Source organism: Phalacrocorax aristotelis, chromosome 1, assembly GCF_949628215.1.
Source record: "Phalacrocorax aristotelis chromosome 1, bGulAri2.1, whole genome shotgun sequence".
NCBI lineage: Eukaryota > Metazoa > Chordata > Aves > Suliformes > Phalacrocoracidae > Phalacrocorax > Phalacrocorax aristotelis.
Window position 1 is genome coordinate 103,934,361 of NC_134276.1, and position 19,721 is coordinate 103,954,081.

General features: G+C 43.0%; 1 protein-coding gene across 9 annotated transcripts in view; it reads left to right on the top strand.

Annotated features, from left to right (window-relative positions):
• TIAM1 (TIAM Rac1 associated GEF 1) overlaps nucleotides 1–18,539 on the top strand; it is a 194,957-nt gene extending 176,418 nt beyond the window's left edge. For 8 of the 9 annotated variants that reach the window (XM_075101147.1, XM_075101100.1, XM_075101108.1 and 5 more), the window contains 12 exons: nucleotides 2,139–2,318; nucleotides 2,757–2,825; nucleotides 3,137–3,262; nucleotides 4,927–5,035; nucleotides 7,194–7,373; nucleotides 7,499–7,617; nucleotides 9,407–9,515; nucleotides 11,072–11,130; nucleotides 12,116–12,218; nucleotides 12,963–13,050; nucleotides 13,917–14,089; nucleotides 16,101–18,539. In XM_075101147.1, the coding sequence (XP_074957248.1) occupies nucleotides 2,139–2,318; nucleotides 2,757–2,825; nucleotides 3,137–3,262; nucleotides 4,927–5,035; nucleotides 7,194–7,373; nucleotides 7,499–7,617; nucleotides 9,407–9,515; nucleotides 11,072–11,130; nucleotides 12,116–12,218; nucleotides 12,963–13,050; nucleotides 13,917–14,089; nucleotides 16,101–16,585 (1,800 nt within the window). In that variant the 3' untranslated portion in view covers nucleotides 16,586–18,539. Of the gene's footprint in view, nucleotides 1–2,138; nucleotides 2,319–2,756; nucleotides 2,826–3,136; nucleotides 3,263–4,926; nucleotides 5,036–7,193; nucleotides 7,374–7,498; nucleotides 7,618–9,406; nucleotides 9,516–11,071; nucleotides 11,131–12,115; nucleotides 12,219–12,962; nucleotides 13,051–13,916; nucleotides 15,476–16,100 lie in introns of all 9 variants that reach the window. The other variant, XR_012661949.1, reaches the window with a different exon arrangement.
• The last annotated feature ends 1,182 nt before the right edge of the window (nucleotides 18,540–19,721 follow it).

The following is a 19,721-nucleotide window of genomic DNA, read 5'->3' on the forward strand; positions in this document are numbered from 1 at the left end:
TGCGTGAACCGGATGGTGAGCTGTCTGCGGGGTATCAGACATGAACTGCTTAAAACACTTGGTTTATTTTTGGAATTTGATTCCATCCTTGCTTTATACGTGATAACTATTTTTAATTGTACAATTGGCTCTTCCAGCAAAATCTCACTGGATATGCCTTCCTCAAGTATTCTTTTCTTGAAACAGTCTTAATAAAGCTAAATGTTTCTGAGGAAAACCCTGCCTATCCTGGGTCTCTGCAGGCTCAGATTAACGTCTGTTAGTTGTCAGTTCTTTGCCCCTTTCCAGGAGAGCAGGTAACTCGGGCAGGTTTCTGTGCTTGTGCTGAAGCCAGGCTTTCACCTCCTGCACTTTGTGGATTTGGGGCTGTTGGGATCACCTGTTGAAATCTAATGCAAACTTAGCCTAAAAGTTTGGGTATGCTTTGGGTATACTTAAGAGTACAGCGAGTATAGGTGGAACCTTACTGATAAATTAATTACTTTGACTAACAAATCCAACTCTGACGTGTGCCATTACCAGAAGCTGAGTTAGTTGGAAATGGTCTGGTTCAACTCACTGCTTCCCCCTGTCCTCAACTCACAACGCCTCTCCTTTCTTCCTCATCAGACTTAGACCTCAGATACTGAAGATGAATATTTTTCCTGTAATAAACTGTGTCCAACAAGCATTTTTGCATAGTCAGTTACAGTTAGTTTGTTGCTTACACTTGTGTCCTGACGAAAATTGTCCTCTGCATAACAAGGATCTTTACTGCCTTGCAGTGGTACATTCAGGTGAGCACCCGCAGCCAAAAGATACCTTTAGGGAGAGCAACTGTGTTACGGAAGGAAATCCCTTACATGTCACTGGCATGGTTAATGTTCCTTTTGGGCTTTGTGGCTGTGTAGTGCCATAGGTGCACTGAGAAGGGAGAACAGCTATGTATGAGCAGAATTGCTCAGCACTGGGTCATCACAAAGGTGTGGGGTGGTGCAGGCTCCGGGTGATGTTGTTGCTACCAGCTGGTGGGAGTGATCTCCCAGGGGGCAGGGCTCTGTCTCCAAACTGCAAAGTGGTGATGTGCTTTTTGCTTTTATTTTCCTCCTCTCCTCTCTTTGTATATGCTCTGTTTGAGCAGGCTAATTTTTGGGTAAGTTGTTTTAGTATGGACTGGAGGGCTATAGAGGCAGTGCTGGGAAGTCACTAAATCTGGATTAAGATACCATGGCAGGATTAGACACAGAAGGTTAGAGAGGTGCGATCAAGTGCAGCAGCTCTTTTCCCTCCCGTGCTCCCTCCAGGTCCCCAGGAGGGATGGAGACAGGGCACGCCACTGCTTTGGCAACCCTAGAAGCCTGGGGCTGTCGTCACTGACACCAGAGACTATACCTGCTTCCGACTTTTCGGCGTAACGAAAGATGCGAGAAGGTGATCTAACATGAGGAGGTGAAGAGAGGATAACTGTCTCTATATAGAGACAGCTGATTAAACATTAAAGAAACCAGCTAGATGTAGCAGCTCTGAAAAACCTGACTTAGGGGGAAGAAATTCACCCTGCAAGGCATGTTTCCAGACGTAGACCAGATATACAGTTACTTTCCCAAAGAGCTTGACGTTTGAGGCCTTGAGAGGCTTTGGCTCCCCAGGTGTCTCTGCTTCCCCGAAAAACAGCTTAAAGGGGTTCTGTCTCCCTGTTGTCTCCTTGGCTGTGTTGACACAGCTACTCACAAGATTCTTGCAAACTAGATTAGGGAACTGGCGGAGGGCTGGGGTTCGTGTTTTGTTTGCACAGTCATTTTTGGTTCCCAATTCTTGGGCCTTTTTGTTTGTTTGTTTTTCAATCTTAAGTGTTGGACGAGCCTATTTTAATTAAAGTTCATGCTTATCTGAAACCAGGAATGTTACTGAACAGCACTTCAATTAACTGGAATTGTGCAACTCTTCTGCCCACCCCGCCCCCGCCCACCTGCCCTCCTTATCCACAGCCACTGAGAGATAGGAAAAACAGATATATGAAATGATGCATGCACTTCTGGACTTTGTTAAAAAGCCCCCAAGCTGCAACTGCTTAACTGCAAAGGCTTCTCAGCTCCATCATTCCTATAGCTCTTACTCAAAATATTACAGCTGGTCTTTCCTCTTCCTTCTTTTTAAAGAGTACAGAGCAGGTCGCTGCTTTCTGTCGCAGTCTGCATGAAATGAACCCTTCTGATTCAAGTGCTCATCCTCCGGAATTTACAGGACCCCAGCTGGCCACAATGAGACAACTCACAGATGCAGATAAACTGCGAAAGGTTATCTGTGAACTTCTTGAGACAGAACGCACCTATGTCAAAGTAAGGGGTCTCTGTGTTGTTTCGGTCTACTAACATTTCTCCTCCTTCTGGAAAGTTTTGTTAGTTTATTCTCTAATACTTCAAATTTTGTTTCATGCGTGTATCTCTTAGTTAACTTACATTCAAATCTACAATCTGTCCCTAGAATAGTAACTTAAACCTCTGAATTAAGTAGACTTTCCAAATTCTTACGCTCTCATTTTGAAATTAGCTGGTGTGCAGAGGAACACTGCTCAATAAAATCCAGTATTGATTTTGTAAGTAAAACTGTCTAAATGTTTCCTTTTACTGTCTTAAATTCTATGAAATCCAACTGTTTTGTCTTATGCATGAAAAAGAAAAATGAATAGACTAGGTAAATGGTAATCTTTGCCACTTTGATAAATATTCAGAGGCAGTTTGAGGCACCAACATGGGAATCTTTTTCTGAATTTTTAGGACTTAAATTGTCTAATGGAGAGATACCTGAAGCCTCTACAAAAAGAAACGTTCCTCACACCAGATGAGGTATGTTAACTGTTGCTTATCTTTTTTGCTAGGTAGCTTACACACACCTCTCTGCTCCACCCACCCCCCCAGCTTGACTTGCTTGTTTGAGCAAGGGCTATGGAGAAATTTTGAATTCCGTTTCTTTTAAGTAATGGACTGAGTAGAGTATAAAGATACTTCTCAGTAATATATAGTGTCTAGGGTTTTTTTTTTTCCTGACATCACACTGATTATACAATTGGACTGAGGATTACTGAAGTTCTAGAGAATCTGATTTAGCCACAAAGTGATATTTTCAGCATCTTGCTCTTTGTTTTTCCTCTTATCAGCTGGATGTTCTCTTTGGAAATCTGACTGAAATGGTAGCATTCCAGGTAGAGTTCTTGAAAACTCTCGAAGATGGAGTAAGGCTGGTTCCAGACCTGGAAAAGCTTGAAAAAGTTGAGCAATTTAAGGTAATCTCATTGTTTACATTCTGAGTAGTCCTTTAACACTCTCCATCGTATTTGTATGACTACTGTCACTGGTCATGTAAAAAACTACATCTACTTACACTTGAGAATAATTTTTAGCTAATACTGGAGCTGTTTGAAGAACTTCCTGCTGCAATTGTAATTTATGGTACATTTAGCCACACAGAGCACTAGAAATCTGTAACACTGTGTGCTTTTAGACGCTATTCTTGCCCTTCTGCCAGATTTCTTGTCTCGGGCTGTCAGGAGAAGCTAGAAGTGGAAAGTTATGTAAAACCTTTGTCCTGACAAGTCTAATGTAGTAGTTCAGAAGCCCACTAGGACTACAGATCAGAACTGTAAATTGAATTCTGTATTTGGGCTTTTGATGCGTAGTGGAACTATATGGCAAAATGCTTCAAACTAGCAGCAGATATGCATCAACGGTAGAAATGTAAACTAAAGGTATATAAACGTCATTTAAAAAAAATAGGAAAATGTGGAAACAGAAATTTCGTTTTATTTCTGATGCTGTCAGGTACTGGATGTATGGCAAGTAGCTAATACAGTGTCTTGCCTTTGGGGAATTTTACTCTTGCTTTGAGCACTCACCTTGGTAGAGGACAGGATGTATTGATGAATAATAATAATAATTCCACTGCGATTGCTCTTCAGCTAACATACAGCCATGGAAGAACTACTGAAAGAATTTGTCTTTTTGTGCATGTATGGCTTTGCCAACAGGTGCTTGTTTAAAATAAGCATCAGTCATGAACGCTGCCCTTGCGTAACTAGAACACAGCTTTTGCTTAGTAGGAAATGTGTCCTTAATAGAGAAGCACAGAGACACTTTTTTTTGGTGGAGGAAGCCTCTGTGGCCACTGTACACTCTGAGCTTTAAGAGTGTGGAGGAAGCCTCCTTATGGAGAGAACTCTGTGTTCTGAGTGCTAATGCTTCCACCTCTTTCCATAAAAAGCATATCAACTTCACTTTAAGTTCTGTCCTATGGGCATAGTCTGAAAGCATTGTGTGAAATGGGACTTTAGGATCATGGTTTCAGTTCTGCAGTTACTTTCCTTCTGCTGACTGTAGGTAAGCTGCCCATGTGTTGTCTTGCCCTCCCCACACCACATTGTCTTGTTCCTAAGTGGCAGACCAAACGCTTGACAGTGGCATAGACGTCTTAGGGAAAGATCGTGTTTGGCCCTCAACACAAACTCATTTTCAAGAGAGTGAAGACCTTGGTGTGTTTGTGCAGGGGGATAATAGTCTTGCTTGTAGCTCCTTAGTGTCTTGATCCATTACAAAGCCAGATACAACCAGTCCTTTTTGTGGCCTCTGGTCATTACTTACATCAATGAGGTTTTAAGGTCAGGCATTTAACTACAGTTCTAGAGCTGTCAACCTAATTCCCTCTATAGTCAGTGGTGTCTCTAGACCGTCCTAACTGGAACTTGGCTAATGATTCACATAGCCTGAAACCAGACACTAAGGTTAGGCCTGTTTCATGCTAGATGGTGTGAAAACACTCTAAGAGCATGTTGTCCTGTCATCCAAAAGCGAAATGGAAACTTCAGGTGACCTGGCAGAAGGGAAAATAACTGGCTTTCATGTGCTTTTTCCTTCTAATGCTTTTTTTTTTTTCTTTTTTTCTTTTTAATCCTAGAAAGTGTTATTTTCCTTGGGTGGATCCTTTCTTTACTATGCTGACCGGTTCAAGCTGTACAGTGCCTTCTGTGCCAGCCACACAAAAGTCCCCAAAGTACTGGTGAAAGGTAAGAGCCATGTGCTGGACAAACAGACCTGGGCATGCAGAGAGAGAGATGCTGCAGTGATGTGTTGGTTTAGGCTGGTGCAGGTTGTCTTTGTGGGTGGTGAGAGGTGGCCTCTGCACCCCAAGCCACGCAGGGCAAGTTGTGGCAGAGGAACGGGAGCACACGTGTGCCTGGTTGCTCTCCAGGAGCCTTTGCGGTAGGGAAGTAAATCCATCTGCCTGAGAGGCTTGCGGAGAGCTCTGTGCCATGGGTGTTCTTGGACCACCATCGATGTAATGATACCCAAGAAGCCCATTACAAGAGGTCATTAACTTAACGTGTAGTTTTTCCCCCCACACTTCATTTACTCTCACCTGACGTGTTCAGTTTCTCTTCGGTCATGTGGGGAGTGGAAAGATTTCATAAATCACCGATGTGGCATGTGCTAATGGATCACTGTGTACTTTGGAAGGAGGAGCGGTGATACTTTTAATGACCTCTGGATCCTCCTAGAGTTTGTGCTGTGAATCCTTGCTAGTCACAATCCCACTGAAGCTCCGGCCAATGTGGTTGAACGCTGACAGCCACTAGGAAAGGATCAGCCTGGGGGAATGTTTTATGGAAGCTGTCTAAATATTTTAACTTCACTGTGCTCTCTCTCCCCTCTCTTCTTCCTCTCACCTTGCTTCCAATTTGCCTGAGAAGTTTCCATGTATGAATTCCTAGTAGAGCTTGGCTTGCTGAAATGGAGATAAATGAACTGTGGTCTGGCTTATAAATGCTCATGGGCCTCCTTGCCTTGGAGTGATGTTTTTTTTCCCCTGTGGAAGTGTTAATCTCTTAGAGTTAGCAGTGCTCCATGCAATTTGTTTTTGGCCAAGACATTAAATAAACAAATGGTTTCAGTTGTAGGAGCAATGCCACTAAGAGATGAGCTCTTAGTTTTCAAAGAACATCTGGATGCGTGACAATTAAAAGTTTTGGGTTTGGTTTTTTTGTTTGTTTGTTTCTTGTTTGGTTTTTGGGTTGTTTTTGCTATGCACGTTTTTTTCATTTCTACTCGTAAACTCTTATTTACCATGCTGCAAAGAATACTTGGCAGCTCTGTGGAATATATGAATAAACGATTTGTTGCTATTCACATCCATGCTTTCTTTCAGCATTGTTAGCCCTTAATGTTAAGGCTGCAGACTAGGCAGATCTGGTGGTTTTGTTTTGCTTTTTCATTGCTGACTGTATTTATAAATGAGGAATGGTTGTGCCTGAATCACGGCACAAACAGAACTGAAAATTTTATTCTAGTGATAAATCTCTTTAAAAGCCTGGGAGTATATTTCAAGTGCAATTTGATGTTCTCAGCTGAGGTGCAGGTGGCTTTTGGATTTGAAACTGAAGTTGCTTTATTGAAATCAGGTGACTGTCTGCAAAACACCCACCCAGCCTCAGTAGGGGACATGGCTCAAACAAAAGCAATTGTGTGGAAATGTTCCTGCACTGAATAACTTGAATATCTAAAAATACCACCTTCTCCATACTTCCCTCCCTGTACAAATTTATGTTCTAGCAGAGGGGAGCAACAGAGAAAGTGGTATTTTTATAAATTCAGTAGCAGTCACGTAGAAAAGATGGTAGCAATCAGGTGTCCAGTCTGCCTGTGCTCCCAAAATATGTTGTACTATCACAAGTTTACTGCTTCCTGCCTCCTTACTAGCTCTTGGTTTTTGTTGTCGTTGTTCAGTACTGCATTGTAAATCTTAATGAGGTAATAATAACCAGACTTGCCAATATTGTAGGTGTACCTGTCAGGCTAGACTTATGAGTACTGACTTCTTACAAATACCCAAACTGAGCCTTTTCTTAAAGGAAACAGATGATTAAAACAATTTATGCTGCCCTAAAATAGTTAGAAGGCCAGAAATACTGCAGAGAGTGAAATTAAAAACTGCACATATTGGTAGGGTAGGTGGGTGTCGGATGTTAAATCATACATAGCATATCTGTGGCAAAGTGTCAGTAACTCAAAACCTCAAGTGCATAAATTTAATACTGTGGATCTGATAAATCTGCACTTCTTTGCAAAATGTCTCTGGATAAATTAATTTAAAACTGGAAAAGTCACTTTATCAGAGCAGCTGTTATGATTTTTGATTTATCCAATCACTTCATTTTAATCTTACAGCCAAGACAGACACTGCTTTCAAGGCATTTCTGGATGCTCAGAATCCCCGACGGCAGCACTCATCCACGCTGGAGTCTTACCTCATCAAACCCATCCAGCGAATACTGAAATACCCTCTCCTGCTGAAGGAGCTCTTTGCTCTGACTGATGTAGACAGTGAGGAACATTATCACCTTGATGGTAAGGAGCTAACCGATGTTGCTCTTCCCCGTTCAACTGCTGATCTGGAATCCTCTTCCTCCCCCTTCCTCTCAGGCTTAAAAATACCTTTTGTCTCTTCCCCTGTCTCTCTGTATTTCTTCTAGTGGCCATAAAAACAATGAACAAGGTTGCCAGCCACATTAATGAAATGCAGAAAATCCATGAAGAATATGGGGCAGTGTTTGACCAACTCATAGCAGAACAAACAGGGGAGAAAAAAGAGGTAACAGGATGATCAAATTTAAGAGAAAAAGGCTGGTTGTTTTGTACCTGTAGCGTGAATTGTACGTTAAATTGTATCAAATATTTGCCTTTTGTACTATGTCATTTAAGTGGCTCCTGATGCAAACGGATAAATCCCAATCCAATTAAAAAACTGCTTTTCCACGTATTGTTCAATAAATGGGACCAACGTAAAGAAGTATTGGGTTAATTCACCTTCAGTGTTGTGCTTGGGTCAAAATCACATCCCAACCTGCAGTTCACTATTTTGATGTCAATGTGTTAGCTGTCCTCATTCCACATGAATAGTCTCGCCCCACCAGTCTGAGTGGACTGGCATGCTGAGGCAAGTCTGTACTTAGCTCTGTAATCACTTTAAAGAGATCAAAATGTGAGGTGTGGTGTATGAGAAACTTCTGTTTCTCTTTTAGAAAGTGTGTTAGCGGGCTTATTATGTGAGACAGCCCTGGGCTTTGGTCTAGGTGTCTCATATGGTGCATACGGAAACACATGAAGATCCAGTGTGGCAGAGTCCTGGCTGACCATCTCGGAAACCTGTGGAAGGTGTCTTGAAGTTTGAGGCTGATACCTGGACTCTCCATTTACTGACAGAACATAGGTCTGCAGTCCAACGACAGAGTGAAAGAGAGTGGTGCACAGTAGGGGGGGAACAGAGGAAGGTCAAGGGGGACTCAAGGAAGAGGTAGAGACATACTAAAGGGCCAATGGGAGCAGCGCTGTAGGTGAAGGCTGGAGAGAGGCATGACTGTATGAAGTAATGGTAATGGGGTTTTGCCAACAGCCAGGGTGAAGAACAAACATAAGAGGCATTGGGCTACAAGGCAAAGAAGGTCTGGGATTGAGTAGTGTTGAGGAAGCTTTGGGTGCGAGAGCTGGATAGCAGCAGCAGGAAGGAGGATCAGATGGTGGGTAGAGAGCAGAGTGTAGGGTTGGTGCTGGCAAGCAGTGGTGGAGGGAGTGTGTCAGGACTTCTGTTGGGAGAGCAATTGTGGTTTGGTGTTAAGCTGGGAGAGGAGACTAAATGCATATCTTAGTGTTGCTCTTCTAACTGGGGAGACCTCAGGTTGTTGTGCTGATGGTATCCATGGCATCCTTTGGCAAAAGTCAGACTTCACTGAGAGGAGGGGGGAGGAATGGGATAACATGGCCCCTGGATTGGGGATAGCCCTTGATTTGTCACTCTGGGAGACTGTAAGTCAAAGTGAAAGATCGGGTTGCTGCAATGTTAGTAGCCATCTCCCATCAGTTGTTGAGAACTCCTTTATTAGTCCATTTCCACCAATGTAGTTTCCACGGATGAGCCTTTGGGCAAAATCAAGAGCCATAGCAACTGTGGGGAGGAAGTGCTTTGACCGCTTCACATGATGAGGTCTCCAAACTTTACCTCAAACTATGTGTGCATGATGGGGGCTATGCTTAAATGTTCAAACAAAACAGAAATAAACTGTAGGGAGAAAGGTGGACAAAGGGAAAAAATGCAGGGAAAGCATCTGGGTTTTGCCCTGACTTCCCACCAAATTGCAAAAGCCAAGCTTTGAGTTTGACTTGTAATTTATTCTCACCAGTTAAGGATTTACATGCATCTGTTGCTGTCATAGTCTGTTTGCACATGCTTGCAGTCATCCGATGAAATATTCCAAAAGTTTGCTTGTAGGGTGTTTATTTGTTTAGGAATAAACTTCAAGCAAGTTTTCTTGAACTGAAAATTCAGGTAAGCTTTCTTGAACTGAATACACATTGTGTCTTTGTGCATATGTTTGTATTGGCAGGTTGCAGACCTTTCGATGGGGGACTTACTCTTGCATAATACAGTGATATGGCTCAATCCTCCTGCTTCACTGGGGAAATGGAAGAAGGAACCTGAGCTGGCAGCATTTGGTTTGTATCCTAGTAATTTTATTTTAGGCATCTGAAGATGCCTAAAAGACTGTTGACTGTGCCTTAGCAGGTATTTATTGAAGGTAGTTGAGCATTGCCTTCCCCAAGGTTGGCTGGAACTTAAAACCCTATTTGTCTCTTTGCTGCAATGGTCAAACTCTGTTCTGTGTTCATGTAAAGCTAGTGAAGACTTTGGAGATGACTGCTGTAGTAGTCCAAGAGTTTCTTAAACCCATATACAAGGCTATGAATTGAGAGCTGTATAGAAAGGTATTTGTCTCTGAAAAGATACAGTTTGGTAGTCTGATCAATGCTAAGTAACTCTTACTTCACGTCCTGTAGAATGGGTTGGGGGCTTGCAGAGGCTTTGCCTTTTTTCCTCCGTGCCTTTTGGCGGAAAGAACTTGTATGTCTAAGCTTTCAAAAGTGCTTAAAAGCTAAGCCAGGACTCCCAGCGAATCGCTTTGGAGTGGTCTGTTTCCCTTTGAGTGGTCCATCTTGGGTGGCCAAACTGGAAGTTGAAACTGCTGTTGGCATAGATCTCAAGGTCTTTCCACTGCATTGAAGTACAGTCCCTTGGAAAGGCACATGATTGCTTATATTGGCTAAATCACATCGTTTTTACTTTTAGAATGTTATCAAGTAATGCAGAGTGTGCTAAGTTCTTTATTGTTCTTAAATTTCTTTACATGCAACAGGCTTCTTCCTTGTTGTGGCCAGAAAGTGATGCTGGTTAGGAAGCCAGTGATTTCTATTTTGGGGGATTTTTTAAATACCAGATAATGAATGAAGACTCTTTTAGCTTTGCTCTGGAAGAGCGTATAAAAATTGACTGCTTTCCTGTAAGCTGGAAAAGCACCTGGTCATACCCTGAAGCTGAGTGGCCTCATGAAAGCTGCTAGGAATGTGCAGCAGCTCTTAATTACTCCAAAAATTGGTTTTATAAAATGTCCAAAATTGTGTCCATGCAATTAAATGTGAAAATAAAGGGTGCACTTGAGGCCTGAAGAAAGAGTTCACAGGGAAAACTGGGTTCTTGAAAGACAAATTCCAGCTCCACGTGGATGTTATTTGGCAAAAGGGGAACTGAATTACACCCCCACCTGCCAGTGGTGCTCACTTTTTAATTCAATCTAGATCACTGTCCCAGCTGGGAGGGGTTCAGATTCTGTCCAAGTGCAGTCTCATCTGCTGAGTGGCTGCCTGTAGCTGGATGCTGCTTATTTGTCTGAGGTGAACTTAGCCAGGGGGATTAAAGTTTTCTAAATTTTTATGTAGAACTGTTGCTGTTTGAATAGTTGTTGCAATAACTGGTAACTTAAACTCTTAAGTTTCAAGTGACTTTGAAGTAACCTGGTTTTCCGTGGCAAAAGCTGTTGAGCTTGGGTTTTTTGGGAAGAATATGCAAGAGGGCTGGTAGGTTTGCTCCTGCCTTCCCTCCCTGACTCGGGTGAGGGCTGCCTGAGGAGTTGAAAGGTCTGTGCGCTTGGGCATAGAGAAGACCCATTCGGAATGTTACTGACTACATGGATTTTGTTTCTAACTTTCTCCTCCAGTGTTCAAAACTGCTGTGGTCCTTGTATACAAGGATGGTTCCAAACAGAAGAAGAAACTTGTAAGTTGCATGGACTATTTCAGTGATACTGTGTGCATTTGTGGTGCTACGATCAAGACTTGCTTTCCATAAAGCTGTGGCGCTAGAGTGTGCTTTTCCATATGTGATCCTTGTTTTCTGCCACACAGCTGAGGCTTTGGGTAATGCTGAGTGGCCTGCTGTTCAGCCTGGGCGCAGCAGTCTGCAAGCATTCATGTAGTTTTTCCTTTACTCTCTGCTGGACTAGTCATCCACGTTGCCTGCCACATCCACTCCATGCTGTGGAGTGGACTTTCATGAAGCAAGGTATCACCTTGAACATCTCTCTTGTGTTTGACTCCCTGGTCAGAGTATGTGAATCAAATGTGAGAGCTGATGTTTGTCAACCTTCTCAGTGAAACACACCGCCCTCACTTCAGTTCTGGCTGTGGCAGGCCACTGAGCAAGTGCTGGCTGCTCTCAGCTAAATTAGGTGTGCCTACAGCATGCATCGGGATTCTACTGGAGTTTGGGATTAAAAGTTAAAGCTAAGTTTGGCAGTAAGCACATGCCTTGCTACAATAGGGAACATAGTTTATAGTATTACAGAAAACTTTTTAAAGAAAACTTTTTGATTCCTCCATATGACAGAAACCAAAGTGTGATTTGAAATGCTTGTATGGTGAAAGTCAGCCGGCCACAAGGTAACTTCGGAGTGACTAAAGCAAAACTAACGCATCTTTGTGAGCATGTGTGCACTTGGAGGAGAGGATGCAGCACTGATCTCAAATGACTTTTGAAGGCATTGATAAGAGTTGATTGGCCTAATGGTTGTTTTTGTCTAGATTATAGCAAGATGTTCATAGATAGGCACTTCAGTGACACCCGTTACTGATATGTTGTAGTGAGAAAATAAGAACTGCAACAAGTGTCTAGCTGGACATCCTCAGTGCAAAGCACAGGAGGCTTTTGTCTCTGGCTATTCCAAGGTGTCTCATTTCCTAACGGTATTTTGAAATTCTTCCAGGGAGGATCACATAGAGCTTCAATTTATGAAGACTGGGATCCATTCCGCTTTCGCCACATGATACCTTTAGAAGCACTGCAGGTTCGAGCATTGGCAAGTGCAGGTAATGTTCCCACTGCATGCGTTTGGCCTGGGGGCATTCACTGACCAGTCTTTGTCCTTAGTATGTGTGCACGCAGTATCTGGGGCCTGAAAAGGGAACCCACAACCTCAGCATCCATAATAGCCCTGGAGAGAGATGAAGGGGCAGAAGCTCCAGTTTTGTATTTCCAGCTTGTCAGTACTTTTCTGAAGTCAGGTGGGGTTCTGGAGAAACAGGGCGAAGTTGTTGCTGGCTCTGGTTCACTCTGTTCCTCTTCTGGAGACTAGAAAGCAATCTTGCAGCTGTGGGACAGCAGAGCTAGTGAATTTTTGTTCCTGTGGTTGATGGCTTCATGTGAAGCTTACAGTATTAAAAATTTCAAAATTTTAAACCATTTGCTCCCTTTCTAATGCATAATTGAAAGTAGAAAGAACATAGGAGGTAGCTGTAAAATGTGACAATACTCTGTGGAATACCTGAAAATCTGGGTTGGGTTTTGGTGCTTTTTTTTTTTTTCTTTCATATTTTTATGGGACTTAGTGAGTGCATATAAAATACTCCTAGATTTTGGCAAGTTTAAGAGTTGTTTCATTAGTGGCACTTGCCCACTGCTGCCTTTCAGCCTTGAGTTAGTGCTATTTGCCGTGTATTACGTGTTATCCTGGATGGTCTTAAACCATTTTGTCAGGATTATGGAATAAATACTCTAATTGAGGTTAAATATGAGAAACTGTTGTATGCGGTTCTGCTTACTTTTCACTTTAGATGCAGAGACGAATTCTGTATGTGAGATTGTCCATGTTAAATCTGAGTCTGAAGGCAGGCCAGAAAGAACGTTTCACCTTTGCTGTAGGTAAGTGTGTTTCCCTATTTGCAGTGGCGGCTGCATCTCTGGATCCCAGCTTGCCTCTGTCTTTCCTATAAGACAATCTGGGAGCAGCCAGTAGGGGAAGTGGGGAGAGGGTGTTAAAACCTTACTACTGGCAGGCAGAAGGTTGTAAAATATATTACAGTAAAGGCATATATTTGATCGGCCTTGCACCTTTATAGGAATATCCTTGTTACAATTTTCCTTTCACAAATTGACATCCAGTTGAACTCCAGCATTGGATCTTTATGTTAGGTAGCTGCTAATGTGTTGTGTTCAGCCGGTACCTTTCATGCCACCAAGTTCCAACCTCTGCTCTTAGGGCATTGCTCTTTCCTTAAGTAAAACTTGTCCATCTTCATTGGGGTGGTTGCCCTGATGCGTTTTAGAGTTCAAATAAGAACTTGGTACACAAGTTCACCAGGGTCCAACAGAGCTGATACCAAGTCAGTTCCTACTGCTAGGTAGGAGAGAGTTGCAGGACTGCTGCTTGGTGTGTGTTTACAGGAGACAAATAGATTTAATTAGCCACCATAGGTCAGCTTGATGTGTATTGGACAAAACTAAGTGCCTGTTTGGTATTGGAGGAAAAGGAAGTCTCAAGAGGGGTGAATGGCTAAATATTTTGTTAGTGAAGAGTGTATTTGTTTCCTTGGGTGTCCATTGCAATGACTATAGATTTAGCTTTGCTTTGAAAGTACTGTGTTAAATTGAGTGTTCCCTGGGGGACGTGCATGCCAGTTGGTTCGCCCTGTTGTAAATTACAGAACTGGTCATTATTTATCTCACAGTGTGTTTTCAGCAGTTCCCAAGAGATAACTCTGCCTTATGCACTCTTGCCTATTTTTCAGTTCACCAGAACACAGGAAGGACTTTCTGAAGGCAGTGCACTCGATTCTGCGGGATAAACACAGAAGACAGCTTCTTAAAACCGAAAGTTTGCCCTCATCCCAGCAATATGTTCCTTTTGGTGGAAAAAGATTGTGTGCTCTAAAAGGTGCAAGGCCAGCCATGAACAGGGCAGGTACTGTAGGGCTACAGACTTTCAAGATCCCAGTAACCCCAGCACCTTTGTAGGGCTTGTGGTGGTGTCTGTTACTTGTATATTAGGATTAGCATTCTCTCCTGTGTATGTAAAAACTGCTGGTTTTCCATGCTTCACCTCCTTGAGAGCCTTAAATTGCCTCTATCTACCTTGCTTTACACTCAAGGCTCAGCTTCAGAGCAGTCCTTCTGGCATGGAAGGAAGAAATGGGATTCCTGTCAATACCGATTGGCTGTGCACTTTAATCGGAAATGGGTTTCAGCTGAACAAAGCAGAAGCCTGCTGCATATTTCTTAAAAGCATGTACAGAATTTTGAGCTAACCCTAGCACTTTTAAACTAAAATGCACAAGAAAAATCAGCTTCCTTGAGAGAGTGGCTTGGTTTGAAGAGATAGCTTTGTATGTCCTCCATTTTGGCCTTTTCAGCTCTATTGCTAAAGGCCTCGTGCTTCTACCTCTCACATTTTGAGAGGCATGCACTTGATACTACTATTTTTGTAATGGCCTGTCCTAAACTATGGATTTTCCTTTTCAGTTAACTTCAGGCAAAAGCAATGAGAAAATCCCAGGGAAAAACATGTTTTCATTTTCAGAACACTAGGTGACGGAGGGAAGAAACATTCGCTTCCGACTGAAAAGTACACAGCACCGCTGCGTGTTTTGTTCTGGTCTGTTATTTATTGGTTGGGTTTTTTTTTTCTGCTCATTAGATCCAGCAATATAGACAACCAGGCTTTCTGTTCCTCTTCTGTAATGGGCAGGCCAGACCAATAACATTTGCAGCATGGCTTCTCACTCGGGGTGTTACTAGCCATCTGCCTCAGACACTTAAAATCGTAAGGAAGAGTCAAAGGAGGGCCAAAATGCAACTGTTTTACTACAGTGGTTCTTCAATTGGCCTGTGGGGCTGATCTGCTCTAGATGCCAAACCTTCTTTCAGTTTGGCTTGTTGGGGCACTTGCATGATGAATTCTGCAGAGATTAAAGTCTCTTCTTAGAGTCCAGACCTCTCACTACAGTTAAAATTTGCAACTGCTGAGCTGTTGTACTTAATGTATGTTTTGAGGCTCAGGGATATGAAAATGTAATCCCTGCCCCCAAGCTGCTAGAGTTTAATAAATACATACTGGAAGCGCTAAGGTGCTGTTTAGTGGAAGGGGACAAACTATAACCTTGGAGTTCACCTGCTTGCGATGGAGCTACGTGTGTGTGCACGTAAAGCACTGGAATGCCTGCAGGTCCTTTGGCTGCAGGATTCGTCCCCTGCTTTGCCTCACAAGCCTCTTATGAAGATGTTCCAACACAGAAGATGTGAATTTGCTAATTGGACCAGTTGCAAAAGCTAGTAGACCAGCTGATGCTGAGTAAGGAACTTCTGAAAGTTTTTCTCTTTTGCGGTTTTTTTTTGTTGTTGTTGTTCTGTTTTTTTTTTTCTTTCTTTCTTTTTCCCCTCAGTAGGGAGGGAGTGGGGAAGGGAGTAGCAGAGCCTAGACCAGGAACTTACTTCCCCATAAATAATGCAACAATTGCAGCATCTTCAGCACCGAGGTAGCTACTTGAAAACCTGTAGTGTTGCTCTTACCCCAGACAAAGCAATTTCCCATACTGAGGTGTAAAGCTAGCTGCTTTTCGTGGTGTGCTGACAGCAGGGCACTGCGTGTGAGAAGCTGAGCTGAACAGATGCACTTTATGCTGGCTGGCTGGCTGGCTGCCTACCGCTTAGGAGGAACAGTAATTATGGGCCATTATCCCAACTGTGGATCTGAGTAGCAGAAACTCCTTTTTCAGCTGGAGAGAGACCTGTGCTGAGGAGCTGAGTGAAGTGTGACTTGCCCGCAGGGAGGATGCCGAATGACCAGGTCATTCGTGAGAGTCTGCCTGCTTTGTGCCTAGCGGTGTTAAATAAAGGGCCCCTGGAAGACTAACTTTTTAAAGAGAGTTGTACCATGTGTAAAAAGCCTGTGGGGTTTTATCTTTGTGTGTGCGCAGTGTCAGCCCCAAGCAAGTCTCTTGGGAGGAGGAGGCGGCGGCTGGCCCGAAACAGGTTTACCATTGACTCAGATGCCGTCTACACGAGCAGCCCTGAAAAAGAGCCCCAGCAGCCCACGCACAGTGGGGACACTGACCGCTGGGTAGAGGAACAGTTTGACCTTGCTCAATATGAGGAGCAGGAGGACATCAAGGAAACAGACATCCTCAGCGATGACGATGAGTACTGCGAGGCCATGAGGGGCGCCGTGGCCGACCGAGACCTTCGGGAGCGGCTGCAGGCAGCCTCTATCACGAGCAGCCAGCCGTGCCGGGGAGACCGCCGGCGCCCGGCCATGGACACGCATGCCTCCAGGATGACCCAGCTGAAGAAGCAGGTGGCCTTGTCCGGCATCAACGGCGACGTGGAGGGCCACAGTGAGGAGGTCATCTGGGTTAGGCGTGAAGACTTTGTCCCCAGCAGGAAACTGAACACGGAGCTCTAAACCGGTCCCCTTCCCCGCCTGGATGCGTAGGTCTCCCCGTCCTGCCCTCCATCCCTCCCTCCTGCTCCCGCACACCGTGGAGAGCCGGTCCCGATAGATTGCACACTTGCACACACCATTTCGGCAGCTGAATTGGTCCGAAGCCATGCGGCCACACTTTAGGCAACTGTAAAACGCTCAAAACCTGGAACGGAATAAGCTTAAGGTCCTGTCTTACTTTACCAAGGGCTTTCACACTATTTTATTTATTCTAAAATAATCAGGGGCTGAAATTAAGTACGGGGAGAATATCATCACTGGAAAACAGATTACTCTGGATGTCTTAACCTACGTGCAGCAAACTAGCTTAAACCATAGCACAACGAACAGAGGGTTTTATAGCCGTAAAACAACAGTCGTAGGTTCATCTCCTTAATGAGGAAACTGCCTTTTTAAATGTGTACAGTTGCAGTATTCTTATTACTTTTTCCCTCTTTAAATGTAAGAGAATATACATGTATTTTAGGAATGTGTGAGGAGAGGTTTGGGATTTATGTTGTGTTAAGTCCTCTTGGTCTGTGGCTGGTCTAATTTAATGTCAATGTTGGAAGCTCTAGTTTTACATAATATTATAAAGATGCCAAACTCTCTTAAAAGAGATCCAAATTTAACACTTGAAGAAATATTTTTTGTATTTTACCTGAGATGCAGGGGCACAAAGGGATAAGAGTTTTACAGTGTTAGCGTAGCTCCACGTCTAGGATATGAGGCTAGCTTTTTGCCGAGGGTTAGGAATGGTGGTTTTATATTAAAATATGAACTGGAAACTCTTATTTAGGTATAACTTTCTTCAGGAAGAGGATTATTGTATATGTTTGAGACTGGAGTTTAGTTAGATAATAAAAAGAATAAAATAAAATTACGTGACTGAATTGTAGTGGACCAAACTGACCCACAGTGTAACCTCGCTGCAGCTAGTGTAGCAACATCACAGGTCTGTTTGGTCCACTCTTTCTGGCAGAGTTTGGGCTTAGGGGACAGGGAATTCATGGCCAAAAAACTGACCTCATCCACTCTCCTATTGTGGGTGAAACTAGTGTATTTTAATTCCTTTATAAAAGCTTTTCCACTGCAATAGAGTATGAACAAGTTCTACACAAGCAAACCTCCTTAACATTTGAAATCTTTTATTTAAACATCTAAAACAGGGTAAAATGCGACTGAAGTCTTGTGTTTTTTAAGTAGACTTACAAATACGAAACACAAAATAGCACTTTTTTTTAAGATTTATATAGCTTTTCCCATTTCGGTGTCACCTATAGGAAAAAAGGAAGATTATATGAAATTGTCTTTTTTTTTTTTTTTTTTTGTTGGTATCTGTTGATGTTTGACACATCAGTAGGTACTTTGAAAACCTGAAATTTTATAATAGCTTTAGGATTATATTTTATAAAATCCACTCTGACTATATTTTAAAGCATAACAAAAGTTATTCCCCCCAGAAAAATCCATCACTGTCTTTGTGTCCCAGCTAGCATTCTCCCCTTGCCCCCCTCCCCCTTTCTGGTTTCTGGTGCACTATACTTGATCTTATGAAAGCTTTCTCTATTAACTTTTTGCTATCTTCTGATTTCTTTTTCGTAAAAGCTTTAGAAAGGTTTCTATACCCTTTGTATTATCACATCGTTGTTTTATATCATCCACCTGTCAGTTGTGTCCCAGCATACTAGAGAAGCGGAGGTTTTAGCTGTCCGATGCTGTACCCAGCAGAATACAGTCAGCGCTGAAATACTGGAAGGCTGGTACTGGGAAGGTACCGTTGTTCTTGTACATAATGTCATGACATGTCTATGTCAAAGGTTCTTATATATTTCTTTTATAAGCTGAAAGAAGGTCTATTTTTATGTTTTTAGTTCTATGAATGGAACGTTGTAAATGCCTGTCAGAAATAAAATACTGGAAAAAAAATACAAAAGAGTGGTACGTGTACGTGTGTGCTCCAGGACAGGTGCCTCTCTCAGCAGAGGCAAGCAAGGAAGCAAGTCCTACAGTAGGTGAAGCTCTTAGGGTCACTGTCCTGGCTTTAATAGCCTGTAGGGAGTCTCTTTAACAGTAAGGTTTCGATCCTTAGTGGTGTGAGCCCTGTATCATGTGCAGATGCTCCCTCAGAATGTGTTCAGCCTGTCTCTGCTGTGGTTTTTGGTGAGGTCTGAGTTCTGGGGTAAATAATGGCTCCATTGGCCAGCACATGCTGAGCTTCAACCTGTCCCATGTGCGAGGCTGGGGCAAGCTTGTTGGCCCCTCTTTTCTCCTACCAATACTTCATTTTTATTTATTTCCCCAGTGGGAGGTCTCAGCCTGGAGCCTTGCCTGTTAGAGGGTGGGTGGAAAACGAGACACAGAGGAAGATCAAATGCTAGATGCAAGTATTTGCCCACAGTGTTTTTATTTGATGTGCACCTTGGCACAAAATGAAGCTTTCCTTTAATGGGACCACTAACTTTAAAATGGCACGTTCCACTCTGTAACTAGCAACGCTGTTTCCCAAATCTCTGCAAATGCATCAACCTCTACTGAAACGTGAGTGCAAAGCATGCTAATGGTGGTTTGTGTGCAGAGAACAAGCATGAACTTCTGTTTTCAATGCCACCTTTCTTTAGATGTGTTCACATGTTCATCTCCCCCACAGTTTAGTCTTTACTAGCTACTGCAGTCTTTTCAGCAACTTACTTCAGCTTTCAGATTGTATATGAAGCTGCTTAAAGAGCCTGTCCTACTGCAATAACGTGAATTTTTAATGCAAGGCATGATGTTATGTAGCTCGTTTATCATATATATGAGCCTTACACAGAAGGCGTGTAGGGGGATTAGCATAATGCTATGGAGTAGTTCTTGTGTTCTCACCTACCGGTCACTCTAATTTAGGAAAGAGCCCTTGGGTAAGGCTCAGCTCATGTTTTGCAGAAGTGAGAGTTGCCATTTTCCTTATTACGTCCATAACCAGTCATGCCTGTTTCTTTTTATATGCTGGTCACAAGGAACCTTAAGTGCACTTTTTGAAAAGAGAGGAGAAATGTAGCAAATTTCAGAAGAATTCCGATTACATTGGAAGAGCTCTCCGGTCTCTCTGTGGCTGGTTGTTTGGCCAAATGCCCTC